At 35.1% G+C, this 14861-nt stretch overlaps 1 protein-coding gene across 4 annotated transcripts in view; it reads right to left on the reverse strand.

The window, feature by feature from the left end:
- Positions 1 to 14861, reverse strand: part of CADM2 (cell adhesion molecule 2) — a 1068981-nt gene that overhangs the window by 69392 nt on the left and 984728 nt on the right. For all 4 annotated transcript variants that reach the window (XM_007531179.3, XM_060172115.1, XM_060172116.1 and 1 more), the window contains one exon: positions 8921 to 9099. In XM_007531179.3, the coding sequence (XP_007531241.1) occupies positions 8921 to 9099 (179 nt within the window). The remainder of the gene's footprint in view (positions 1 to 8920; positions 9100 to 14861) is intronic.

Below are 14861 nucleotides of genomic sequence, written 5' to 3' on the forward strand. Positions count from 1 at the left end.
TAAAATGGCATTCTGGTTCGTTCAGAATATATTTTTGAAGCAAAATTAAGTCTAAAAATGCCCCAGAAGCCCAAACTGCATCTTTCTCTATAAGCACTGGTGTAACAATAGGGATAAAAACTGCCACCAGTTAGTCTGAACTCCTCATGCTTCCTTCCTTTCTGCTTGATGTAACTAACTTCCCCAGGTGGTACCAGGCAATCAAGAGTGAATCCAAACCCAGGATTATTAGTGAGATATAGAAGGGTCAGAACTCAATATATATTAGAACTATTAAGATAAAATGTGTCCTTTTGACGGAAGCTATTCACACTTTCTAAACTGAAAAAAAAAAATAATAATAGGGCATCCTTAACCTTCTTACTTAATTGCACTGTCATTGGAAGCACTTAGTAAGAGGAAAGTTTATTGTATTTGATTTTTTTTTTTTTGCCTGGGCAGAGAAAGAAGTTTATCTGTTCCCATTATGTTCAGATACATGTAGCAGTCTATTTGGACTAGAGTAGCACTGAAGAGTTTACTTAAATAACAACTGTGGTTTGATAAGGCCTCAACTCACCAGTGCAAGCCTTCTTCTCTAGTCATAAAGATTATCTATTTCTTAAAAAGGAACCCTTTTAAAATTACATTTGAATAGATATTTCTTATACCTCTACTAGTTTCCACTGGTTTCATATCTAAATGGAATCCTTATACAATAGAAAAAAAATGAAAGCTGCTCTTGAAAAATAAAAATTATTGCAATTTTAAACTATAAGTAGAAACCAACAGCCCTATATAATTACAATAAAAGTTTATAACTGAAGTCTGTTATTTAAAAATTGATGCATAATTTCTCTTAAAATATTTCTTACACTCTAAATGGGCAAAAGTAAAGTGAAATGTAAATTTAAAAAAATGTCTTAGATGTGGATGAGCCTATGTTGTTTATATCCACCTAGATCAATTCTGAGTTTCTTCCTGGAAGTATTTCACCAAAAAGTAAATCAGATGATTTGTTTGAATATTCTAAGTTCTGCTTGTATCTGCTTCTTACAGGAGAATATTACCCACATCAATTAATAGAAAAAAATTACATAAATACAAAGGAAAACTGTGGCATGGAAAAATTCTGATTGGGAAGTTTGATATAAGTGTTTACCATCTGTTTCTGTGATCAAATTGATGATACGATGTGGTCTAGGTGGTAGCATGGTGGCTAGATCAATGGGGTCAAATAGCTGATAAGCTTCTTGTATAAATTTTAAGCTCAAGTATCACTGAAATACAATGAATTCATGTGACGTATCATGATAAACAACTTTCAGCTTCATGGTTATATCACATGTACTTAAAGAAATTAAAACTGCGAATCTGATACAAAGAAAAGTTTGTCAGTGATTCCTTTCAGTAGACAAAAACACACTTTACTTCAAATCAATTATATTTAAATCTGTATGCTTATGAATCAAAATGTCTCTTAAACTTTTACATTTTACCATGTTTTTTCCAAGAATCATTTTTTCATTGTGCAGAAAATGACATCTCATAGTATGATAAAGAATAAAATTACTATGTAAGTTTTTCACTCTAGAAGATAGGAGAAATATTTCTTAATTTTATCTTGATTTCTCTCCTTTTCTTTTTAGACTTATTCTATAAGTAAGGAAGACTGGGTTACATAATCGAGAGCCAAATCATCTTTGAACATAACTAAACTGTGCTACTGAACTGTGATATTACATATGCACAGGCTGAAGACCTTGGTCATTAAAATATAGATGGGCTAATTCACACAGCACTCATTTTAGTGGATTAACTTTCATGTTTGTTGCCTGACAATTTTACTGGTAGTAAAGTGCACTAGCATATATATACTATTTAAGACTGCTATATAAAAATCTAGCTAAATAAAAAGTGAAGGAGGTAGAAATGTTTCAGATTGGTACTTTGATGTGTGGATATTAACAGTGCAGTTCGATGATGATCAAATGGAGATTGAATAGAGGACTCCATGCTAGCAAGTACTGTGTGCTTTTGCTTCACTTTCTCCCAAGGCACAAATTGTCCCCTACTAGAAGTTACTGTAATCACAAGCTAAAGTTACAGGGGTCGCAAGATAGCTCAGCTGATAGCTCACTTCCCTTGTCATGTGCACAACCCACATTAGGGCCTGGTCCTCACCGTACTGATGGAAGCGTCTGTGCTATTGTATATCCCCTTTCCCCTCTCTCTTTCTACTTTAAAAGTTGACTTGATGTAGTGAAGCTTTAGTGACAACAACTACAAAAAAGAGGTAAAGTTACAGAAATAACCAAGACATATAAGATCCAATTTTAGTGTGTGTGCGTGTGCATGTGTGTGTGCGTGTCCATGTGTGTGTGTAATGCTGGAGACCAAACCCAAGGTCTCATGAATGAAAAGCACATGCTATTCCACTGAGCTATCTCTCCGATCTCTGCTTTAAAGGGTGCCACAATTCACTGGGACAGCATAAAATATAGACATATGTGCACATACACATGTACTTAAATATATATATACATTATATATATAATATATATATTATATACACATTATATATATATACACACATTGTATACATATGTATATATATGAATATCTATACAATTTTATTAAGTCTATGAGATGGAGACAAAAAAATGTTATTCACCAGTTTTATTACTCTGGATCATCTTTTCTAGATAGAACTAGAAAGGGAAAGATAACACATCACCAAAGCTTCCCTTGGTATAAAAGGGACAGAGTTCGAATCTGAGTTGCATACATAGCAAAGCAGACACCTTCCCAGATGTTTTTTCTTGCCAACCCGAGACAGAGAAATTTAACGATGAGTGAACTATGTATTGGCTGCATAGAATTGAAGATATAAACAAGATACATAAGATTGTTCCTTTCAAGGAAGGCATAACTTGCATTTTTAAATGATTTGGAATATATTTACACATATAGACACACATATATATTATGCATTTATAATACATGCATCTCCCTATCTATATAATATGACTAACATACTATATAGTATATGCATCTATAATATGTGCAATATACACATATAAAATAAACAATTAAGATACTAGGTAATGATAAATTCCCTGAAAAAATTAAAAGACAGTGCTGTGTGACCAGCGGTCCCATTGATTGGAGCAAACAAAAGAAGTTTCTCTGAGAGGATTCATTTACACTAAGATTTCACTGAGTAGAAAGCACCTTTGCAAAGATCACATTCAGGGCAGAATTTCTTGTACTTCTTGAGCTTATGTCTTAGAGTCTCAGAGAAACAGTGTGACTTAGTGGGGAGTTATTAGTGGGGAGTTCTGAGATGTCACAGGTTTATTACAGTGTGTTCTGCCCAAGTTGGTAAACTAGGGTAATTAGTATTTGGGTTGTATGCTTAGTATAATGAAATGTCACTAGAGACATTTAATGAATGAATAACATAATGGAATATGAATTCTAAACATTTTTACATTGCAGTTGTGTGGGAAATAGGTAGGAAAGATAGAAGCATGGAACCAGGGGCTCATTAGACAATCTTCAATGGTCTGTTCTGGAGAGGATGGTACAAAGAAATGAGTACACTATGACCATGGTTTGGAAATAGTGTCAATAAAATTGAATGATGACTTTGGAATGAACACTATAGAGGGATCAAGGATAAATGCTGGATGGTGGAACATGTGCCTACATATTGTTGTAATGTTAGGCAAGATTTATTATTAGAAGACACAAAGCAAATTTCATGTAGAATCTTCTAGTTAGGCATATCTCATCGTCTACAAGTAAATGCCCAGAGTTTCCTTCATGGGTCAGTGCTTAATTCTTGGTGAATGTAAATTCATAAAGAAAAGTTTTTATATATTTCTGAAAAGTTAAAATGTAGACTGCTGGAGGGCTGGGCAGTAGTGCAGCAAAGCTCAAGGACCAGCTTAAGGATCCCAGTTCCAGTCCCTGTCTCCCCACCTGCAGGGGGGTCGCTTCACAAGTGGTGAAGCAGGTCTACAAGTGTCTGTCTTTCTCTTCTCCTCTCTGTCTTCCCCTCCTCTCTCGATTTCTCTCTGTCCTATCCGACAACAACAACAGTTATAATAAAAATAAGACTACAACAAGGGCAACAAAATGGGAAAAATGGCCTCCAGGAGCAGTGGATTCATAATGTAGAGTGCAGGCAGGCAGCGTGCCCCAGCGATAGCCTGGAGGCAAAAAATAAATAAATAGATAAATAAATAAATTCAACTATAGAGAAAGCCTGCTTGTCATTGTGTCTAGTTTCCTTGTTTATTTACTACAACAGATAGAAAAGAATATGTAACCAGTATAAGAAAAGATATTTAAAATGTTGAAATTGGTTTATGATAGTCTGATTTCTTCAGGCAAAAGAATGAGGGTTTTTCTTGTGAACATTTCCTTTAGTGGTTCCTCGAACTACATAGAAATGTTTGCCTCTGAATACAATTTTTCACCCTGAAAAGTCCAACTTGATTGAATATGGTTCACGTTCAGCATCTTGAAACAAATAGAAGGAATTAAGCCTCAATTTAGTTTAGTGTGTCTGTACACATACACATGTTTAGGGTTTTTTTTTTATTACAAAAGTAGGGATCCTGTCTCTACTATTTAATAACATTCTACTTCCCTATGCAGAATTCAGTAGTATATTTATCCACTCAGAGGCATGCCATTCCCACAAATATCACAGCTCTTTCTGTGTATTCATGTCAAGAAATCATAGGTTTTATCTCAGCAATTAAAGAATATACAGCTTTGAGAAGGCACCCAAGTAACTTGCTGTCTGGAAACATGAGCAGAGATGAGAGCAGCAACCACAGGGCTATTCCATTAGAGCTCTGTTTGTTGCTCCATATGGATGTCTTTCCTATCCCTTTCTTCCTACACTGTGTGTATATGTATATATTTTTTTCTTTTCTATCTATGCTTCTAAAGGAAGCTTCTCCAAAGGAAAAATACTCATTAAGAGTATACAGAATTAATTTACCAACTGGTAGGTCTGCTTTGATGTGAGGCAACAGATTTTAACTGAATCCCTTTTTAATGTTTGCTAGGCTGTACATCTGCCCGTAATTCTGTCTCTCCTTACCCACAGGAGCACTAAAATTAACTATTTTAGATTCATTCTAATCTGTGTTGCCTTGCCTAAGAATATGACTAAGCAGGGAAAAATAATCTTACAGTCTCTTAATGTTCTAAATGTTTCATGGCCGTATCATAGTTTTACTGATAGACAATGCACATGTGAATGCCAACACATAATTCTTTGCTTGTTTGGCTTTTGTTCATTTATTTATTGTCACTGCTAGGGTTTCAATGCTTCAGGGACTTTTTCAGATAGAGAAAGACAGAGACAAAGAGATACTACAGCAAACTTTCTCCCAGTGCTTTAAGAGCTTAAACTGAATTGTGGGTGCTCAACATGCAAAGCATCCCTCTCTATCTCCCCTCCCCCCTTAATTTATCTCTGTCTCTATCCAGTAATAAATATAAAGAATTAAAACATATTAATTGCCTTTAAGACTTTCTGATAATGTACTGGAGAGACAGCATAGAACTTTATTGGTTGGTATAGTGCATAACCTTGTAATTTTATAATCTTTTAGACCACTTTTAAATCACTAATGAAAATTTGATAATAAATATTATAGAAATGAGTATGTACAATTTTTTATATATATTTCAATACTAGAGTGTTGGGTTGTAACTGCCTATAGTTTAAAAAACATATTTATAATATAAATATAATTATAATGTAACTATCTAATTTATTGCATATCTACATGCACGTAATTAAGCTGAGCATATCTATTTATTATGTATAGCATTTGTGTGAGCAACCCACTCTAAATAAATAAATAGCATCATACTAATGAACACATGAGAATAACTTTAGTATTTTTATACAGAATCCCCTCTCCATCCAATACATGTACTTTGCTCGTAAAAGTGAGTAGAATAAGTGCCATCAATTTAAGTTTTCTTTTTCATTTATGAATTTGTTAATACAAAATTCTATTTCCTTCTATGGAGCCTAAAAAGTTTAAATGATTATTAAATATAAAATTTTATCCTACATGTAATGCATAGAATAGAATAGAACAGAAAGAATAAAATAGAGTAGAATCTCTCTTTTACTGAAAATACATTTCATACTGGCAGATTCAGATTACAATTTATAGTTCTAATGTTGAAATGTGCAAAGGTGTAATTAGGAGGGGGGAAAAAAATCAAACCTCCCAATGTCATGAATTGTCAGTGCTGTTAAAAATTAAATGTGATAACACTTAAATAGCACACTTCCACTGACATACAAAGAGCAAAATCTAACTATTAGGATGGGATCTAGATAACAGATTGTTTCATCGAAAAATGCTCAAACTTCCACCAAGAATTAATGCTACCGAGGCAATTGTGGTACAGTCAAAGCCAACCATCATCTCAGCTCATGAGAGGCCCTCTGTACTAGAGTTATATTAAACTATCACAGCTAATGTAAAATCAACCTAGGTGTCAAAGATAAAAGAGCAAAGTTCTCAGAAATGATCACTTATCACTCCATTCTAAAATGCTTACAGCATTCATCATAGATCACAATGCCACTCAAATTCTATGAGTTAGTAAGGTTTGGAAACAGTCAAGCCATTAACAGAAGATAGTAGCTTTTTCTATTTATACAACCAATGACTAATGAAACATTATACCCTGTGAGCAAAAGGAAAAAAAAAAAAAACCACAAAACTTTATTTTGTAATGAACCTAATTGCAGCCCTTTTAAACACAGTGTAATGTGGCTTCAATGGTTTCATGGAGCCTCTCATTACTTGTGTCAATAACCCTAGGTAAACTACTGTTGAACTTCACAGCATTTATCTAGCAGCATGAATAGCATTAATCTATGGGGTGCTTTTGATGAACTATAGTTCAAAAACGAAGCCAAAATGACTTCTTACAAAGCACTTAGAGAAGTATTTGTTAGAAATATGTCAACTTCCAACTCCCTAAAGGTAGCTTGACCAGTTAGGAAATTTTGCTGTTGGCTAGCTTGCAAACACTAGAAAAAATATATATACATTTTCCCCACTTGAATTACTTTTAAAAAATTAATGATATAATTTCCATCGATTTTTCATTTTTTCTGACATTTCTGTTATAATTTTCTATATTTGTGTGACATGCTTTTTTTTTTTTTTTTCCCCATACACACTTCACAACATGCCCTTGGATTCTGAGAAACCCATCTTGGAGAGAAGTACGGAGTAAGTTACTGCTGAATCAGACTGGTTCAGACTACAGTGCACCATTGTGACTGCATGATCTAAATATCCAGGTCAACACAAACTGAAAGTTTCTCCTGGATCCTGTTTGAAGGATCTAACATCTTTTTTTTTTTTTTTTTTTTTTGCCTCCAGGGTTATCACTGGGGCTGAGCCTACACTACCAATATGTGTGGCTCATTTTTTTTTTTTTTTTTTCTGATATTTTGGATAGGACAGAAAGAAACTGAGAGGAGGGGAAGACCAAGGGAGATAGAAAAACACCTGCAGACCTGCTTCACTGTTTGTGAAACGAACCCCCTGCAGGTAGGAAGCCAGGGGTTCGAACTCGGATCCTTGAGCAAGTCCTTGCACTTTGTAATATGTGCGCTTAATTTGGTGCACCACCACCCGGCTTAATTAATCTTAATTAATTAATATTAATTAATTAATCTTTATTAATCCCCTTAATTAATTTTTTTTTACCACATCCCATGCTTATTCTCTTTGCCAGCAAGTGTGTTAGAGTGTACCTAAGGGCGTTTCTCAAATTTCATTCCAATTTGTCAGTCTGATTTGACTACGTTGATCCTTCTAAAAAGTTGAAATCTGCACAATTCCCAAGACAGTAAAAAATAATCTTAGCAGCTTTACTCCTGTTCCACATGTTTAAACATGAACAGTCTACTCACAAATCTTTAATTTGCTTTTGACAAAAAAGTGCTATTGAGAGTGAAGATATAGTATATACTGAAGCAATTTAAAACTTGGAAAGTCGTATACTGAAATGTCACCTGCATCATAATAAAAATAATTTGGAAAAGAAACAAAAATTAAATTATCTGTTCTTAAAAAAAATCAGGCATTGTTACAAAGAATTAGATCCCCCCTCCAAAAAAAAGAAATCATTGTTTTACAAAGCTATAGAACTCAGGCAAAAAAAAAAAAAAAAAAAAACAACTCAGGCTTCCTAAATAACTCTATAACTAGATACATTAGAATGATGTTAAATAAACATACTCTTAGTACGATTTCTAAGATCAGTTGGATTTATTATAGTATTGACTTTTACACAATACTCACGCAGAATAATGCAGTACAATGCAGAACACATTAGTCAAAGAATTGATGTTCTTGGTGAGATATATGGGGTGGGGGGATATTTATAATAACTTTTCCTCTTGAAGATTTCCAATGTAATCTGACACAAATAAATTCTGAACAGAATGCCAATAAAGAATTTTGTCTAATTTTGTTTACTGTTTACTTATCAATCTCATACTAGTTCAACTCCATCTGACAACTTCCAAGTGCTATCTAATAAACAGTCTGTTCATTCCAGACATTGTAGGATAGGAAATATATAGGCATTTTAAAATTTTAAATGTGTGGTATTATTTCCCCCAATTTTTTACATTTTTTTGAAATAGAGAAAACCTATCTTAAAATTACTTTTAGTGACTAGTAATTTTACATTATTAGATTGACTTGGAGCATACTAATCATGAGTCTTGGAAGTATTACACTTAAGAGAAGTTCTTCTGACAGAAAAAGAAAACCTATTTTATTCTGTTTTTTTGTGCTTAGATTTGGTAAATTAAAAATAAATTTCTAGACATTTTCATATATAATGATGATAAAAGTGTACTCACCGTGTACAATGAGAACATACTCTGCACTGCTTTGACCAATGGTGTTTGTGGCTTCACATCTGTATGTACCGTTATCCGTTTTGTTCAAGAAAAGAATGTTTAGCTCCCTACCACTCACAACCATTCGGTCAGGATCTGGTAATTCTCCACCATCCTTTGTCCATAAAACAGGTTCTGGCCTGTTGGATTTAAATGTGCATATAATTAGGAAAATTAAGTAAGATTATATACTCTGTGAATTAAGTAACAAGCTGTTTATATATTTATTTTTTATCCATAGTTATGCTAACATCTATATGATACCAAAAGAACCATCATGCATTCACTCAGGAAATGTGGAAGGATGATAAAGATAATTTTAGTTTTTTAAATTTTATTCTGCTTAACTAGACTTGTGTTATGGAGCTAATTTGTTATGTGACTGTAGAAAACCCTTGTTATAATACTATAGCTAATGGCTCAAAGTGTCCAGTGTGTAGAGGACATTATTGAGGCCATTAGAACAGCCTTCCTAGAGTTTCCTGGAATTAAATCTTTGTGCTTGAAACCACCAGAAGATTCACCCCTTATATCTCCAGATTTTTGCATCTTCTAACGATTTCTTCTTGATTGTTTTCTCTTTATCCCTCTAAATTTATAGATATAAGATTGACACATATAGTACGGTTTTATTTTGAAGTATACAGTATGATACTTTTACTTATGTACATGTTGCAGAATGGCTACCACAATAAACTTAGTTAGCATTCATTATTTCAAATTGCTACATCTTTTTTCTCATTAGGGATTTGTGAACAACTTTCAAGTACAGAATACAAAATTGTTAATTATAGTCATTATCACAGTGCTGTATAGAATATCCATGTTCATTTATCTTATAAATAGAAGTTTGTAACTTTTATTTGCTTATTTTTTAAATGTTTTATATTTATTTATCTTCCCATTTGTTGCCTTTATTGTTTTTTATTGTTGTAGTTAGTATTGTTGTTATTGATGTCATCGTTGTTGGATAGGACAGAGAGAAATGGAGAGAGGAAGGGAAGACAGAGGGGGGAGAGAAAGACAGACACCTGCAGACCTGCTTCACCTCCTGTGAAGCGACTGCCCTGCAGGTGGGGAGTGGGGGACTCGAACTGGGGTCCTTAGGGTCCTTACTCTTGGTGCCACCTGCATTTAACCCACTACGCTACCGCCAGGCTCCCATTTGTAACTTTTTTTTATGCTCTGTTGTTCCTCACTTGTTGTGTCTTGAGTACAAGCAACACTGTACTAAATACCTTTATGACAATTACACTCACCAACCTCAGGAATTACAGTAGCAACTGAAGCAAGTATTGAACAGTTTAATCACTACCAGTTAGCCAAACAATTTCTCCAGTCCTTGAAAGAATAGTAACCAAATCCCAGTGAAGAAGAAAGAGAGAGAGAAAAAAAAAGAAGGAATAGCAGGAATAGACAGTTATGCAAGTCTATTATCCACTGTATATTCTAGGGGTAGCAAGAGGGGAAAGGGAACTAGAGCAGAGATACACACATAGAGAGTCCACTCTGAGTCAGAATTCTTCCCCAAAATAATTCCCAAATGTGTATCAGTGAATTCAAAAAAGCACACTGTTTGGTGGTGTGGGGGCTGGGGCCTGTGGCTTTGGGAGCTGTAGGATTAAGGAAGAAAGGATGACAAGAATGAGAAAAAGAATAAAAAAAGAGAGAGAAAAAAGAAAAAGACAAGAAAAAGAACAGTCATAAAAGAGTGGTGAAAGGAGTTTTTTTAATTAATTTATTTATTTTTAATTATTTAATTAGCTATGCAGGGTGAGGTGGTGGGGGTTGGCTACTTAGAAAGAAAAAAGGCCAGAGGTTTCAGAAGGGTATATACTTAGAATGAATGATACTCCCTGATGGGATAGGAATTTGGTAAAGACAGAAGCTCAGCAGGGGATTCTGCTAGGAGCTGTTCCCCAGGGACTGGTTAGGGGTGGGGGGGTTGGGGGGGGAGGCGGTGTGCTTAATAATTAAGAGGAAAAAAATTTTTTTGTTCCCTTTTTTTCTACTCTAATTCTTAACCCAAATTAAGTTATAATCACCTCCTTGGTGTCACCGCTAGGACCCCTTATTGACTGGCCTACTAAAGGCAGAAAATCCTACCGTTTCCTGAAGATGTGATCAGAGCTCAAGCCACTAGCAGCTTCTCAGTCCGCCATTTTCCGGGAACCCCCTCCCCCACCCATTTGTAACTTTTAACAGCTATCATTTTATTCCTTCATTCAGCACCCACCTTTGACCATTTTCATTCAACATTTACATTTAATATTTTACTAGAAATCACCTTATTCATATCATCTTGGATGGAGTTTGAAAGAATATTGTTAAGCAGGATAAGCCAGAAAGAGAAGGATGCATATGGGGTGATCTCACTTATGGACAGACCTCAAGAAACAAGAACAGAATGGGAAAATACAAAGTAAGACTTGGACTATTTTGCACCAATGTAAAGAACTCTGGGAATGGAGAACAAGAAGGAATAGGGAGAAGGTGCTGGCACAAGATTATGGTGCTCATTTAAAGGGGATAGTGTTTGGAAACACCTTAATGAGATCTGAAATTGTATTTACTTGTTTCCACTAGCGGTTCACTACTCTAGCTGAACTTTTCAGAGAGAGGAGAGAAACAGGCAGAAAGAAGGCTATTGTAACATGTGTGCTCAACCAGGTGTGCCACTGCCACACACACCCTAGAATAATTTATTGACTCGATTTCATTTTCTTAACTTTAGAGGATTAATTAATATTTGAAGGTTTGGAAAACTGTTCAGTGTGTTAAAACCCAGGACTTGAATATCTAAGTTCCCAAAGATCTCAGGTTAATTTCTAATACTCTCCTATTCCAGAGCTGAGCAGTGTTCTGGTCACTTTAGCTCTCATAAAAACAAATACAGAAAAATAGACAGAGTCTGTCATCCATTGCAGAAGATACGGTGACTCTGAGATAGAAAGAAGGGACCCTAAGGGAACACTGAGTCCCTGTGGCAGATCAGTATGATGCTGTGAGAGATGTTCTGTGATACATATATTAAGGAAGGTGGAAATGCCCTGTTGTGACAACATCAGGCTTTTAAACACCATTCCTTCACTAAATGGATACAGGCACTGAAAAACAAAATGGAGCCCAGTAGATATCTCTGTGCATTAGAGCACTGAACATGCATGAGGCTCAGTCCTTTGCATGCCAGCATAGCATAGGGCAGAACCCAACAGGAACAGTGTGTTGGTCATTTTCTCAATCTGCTTTATTTTATTTTTAAAATGAAAATGGGTTTCTATTGACTTAAATTAGAGATAGTGAAAACACTCAGAAAAGAAATGCCCATAAGGACTGCTATCTTCCACCTGTAGTTACTGTTTTTCTCTGGCTGGTCCATCCTTCACATGTCCTCAGCTCAGCTCAGCTCCATTCTCTCAGTTTTCCCTCTATTTTTATTTTTAAGAATGTTTTTTTAATATTTATTTTTCCCTTTTGTGTTCCTTGCTGTTTTATTGTTGTAGTTATTGTTATTGTTGTTATTGAGGTCATCATTGTTAGATATGACAGAGAAAGATGGAGAGAGGATGGGGAAGACAGAGAGGGGAGAGAGATAGATACCTGCAGACCTGCTTCACCATCTGTGAAGCGACTCCCCTGCAGGTGGGAAGCCGGGGGCTCGAACCTGGATCCTTAGGCTGGTCCTTGCATTTTGCGCCACGTGCACTTAACCAGCTGCGCTACCGCTGACTCCCACCCCCCTCTTTTTATTTTAAAGATAAATAAATAAATATTTTTAGATACACATTGTAAATAAATTAATCCTAATTCAAGCTATGGGTTTTGAATTGATAATAATGGATTCAAGTCAGAGAATTTTTAGAATACATACACTGTTGTGCTATAGAATACTAATAGAGGGTAGTTTATGCTTATTTTCAGATAGGAAATACAAGAGAATTCTGTGTATCTTTCACTACGTATTATTTGAACTATATCTGTATTAAAGTACAGTTCATTACGCTTTTAAATATCTGGTATAGTTAAGAGATTTGCAACTACTCGGGCTACAGATATTTGCAGATGTACAATCCAAGCCACGGTCTGTGCTTCTCTTTCTACTGCAGGGCATGCTTTATCATGCCCCAGACTATGAAAGCTTAGGCATTATATCAGAACCAAGATATGGGTGGTGACTTTCTATAACATAGATAACAAGAATGATAAATATCCTGCAATTAAGATCTGTCATGCACTAGGTTGATTGATATGAATGTACTATTGCTGTAAATAAATATGCTCTGAACACCCATATTCTGATCTGCTCTAGTTAGGTCTAAAACATCTCACTCTGGATGGTCACTTGCCCTTTTCTAATGAAATTTTTTGTTGTCATTTCTTCTGCCTATGTGGTCATTAGCAAATAACATATATTTTGTAAAAAGGCAGAAATTAGACTTAAACAAACTCACTTGTTATAAAGCTGTTTTGCCTTATTTTGCATCTCATTTCAAAAATCTCTTATTGTGTAAATAGGAAGATGCATTGGTGTGTTATTCAGTTTTTCCTTAAACTCTTGATCATTTTGAAAATGGATATGTAATTGTTCTCCTGAGCACCTCACTAGCTATTACATGTTATATGGGCTATCTCCCTAAAGATGAAATTATTTCTTCTTATACAGAATAGGTATGCTTTGGATCATGCAATTTTATTTTATTTTATTTTATTTTATTTTATTTTATTTTATGTCTCCAGGGTTATTGCTGGGGCTCGGTGCCTGCACTATGAATACCCTGCTCCAGAGGACTTTTTTTTTCTTCTGTTGGATAGGAGAGAGAGAAAAAATAAGAGAAGAGGGAAAGATAGAAAGGGGGAGAGAGAGACACCTGCAGACCCGCTTCACTGCTTGTGAAGCAACCCCCCCTGCACATGGGGAGCCAGGGGCTTCCACCAGGATCCTTGCACTTCATTCTATGTGTGCTTAACCCAGTGCGCTACCACCCAACCCCCTTCTCATGCTAAGACCATAAGAAAAATTATGCTAACAGAACATAAAACAGTAAATATAATATAAAATAATGCTGGCTAATAATAGGATAATAATATATCATATCTATAATTGTTTTCCTCAGTAGAATAAATATCGAATATGTATATATATATATATATTTGATACTTATATATACATGATTAAAAGAGCTCCTTTGCTTTGTTGAAGTAATATTATAAAATGTGAAGCATTTAATTAAAATAAATGATGGTTCTTTAGTTATAGGATTTATGGGTCAACCTCACACCTTTTGAGGTCATAGCTCTAATGTAACAGAACAGTTTTATTTTCTGCCCTCTACTTTTCTGAATGGAGAAAGCTGCTGCCTGAAAGCTGTCTGGGAATTCAGCCAAAGAAAGAAGATGGTTGAAAAAAAAAACCCTGGAGACTTGAAAGAAAAGTGGTTGGCATTAACTCAGTCCTTACTTTAAACCAAAATTAAAACAACAGACAGACATGTACGGTAATCTCTCTTTTAAAGAAAGAATAAAATGCCTCTACGGTAATGTCAAGTGGAACAGTTTGGTCCTGGCCCAAGTTATACAGCTGTTCCACAGGACAATATCAAAAGGCTCTGGTTCCAAGCAGGCCAATAAGGCATGCTTGTACATAAACAGTCACTGGGGCTCTCACATTTAGAACAAAGAAAACAGCATTAGCATCCATGAGGGCAGGGTAGGAACATGAGTTGCAGGACATGTTGAGCCATGTCATCATTTTGTGATTTCTATAAAAGATTGTGGGGAAAACTTGTCTATTATTAGCTTGTGTAATAACCATGGCTAACTCATCCCTCAGGCAATTACTCTCTAGTTAACATACTTCAAGGAACAATGAAGACTTGACCGCAGGCTAATTATCATGCTTAAA

This window comes from Erinaceus europaeus, chromosome 14 (genome assembly GCF_950295315.1).
Source record: "Erinaceus europaeus chromosome 14, mEriEur2.1, whole genome shotgun sequence".
Lineage (NCBI taxonomy): Eukaryota > Metazoa > Chordata > Mammalia > Eulipotyphla > Erinaceidae > Erinaceus > Erinaceus europaeus.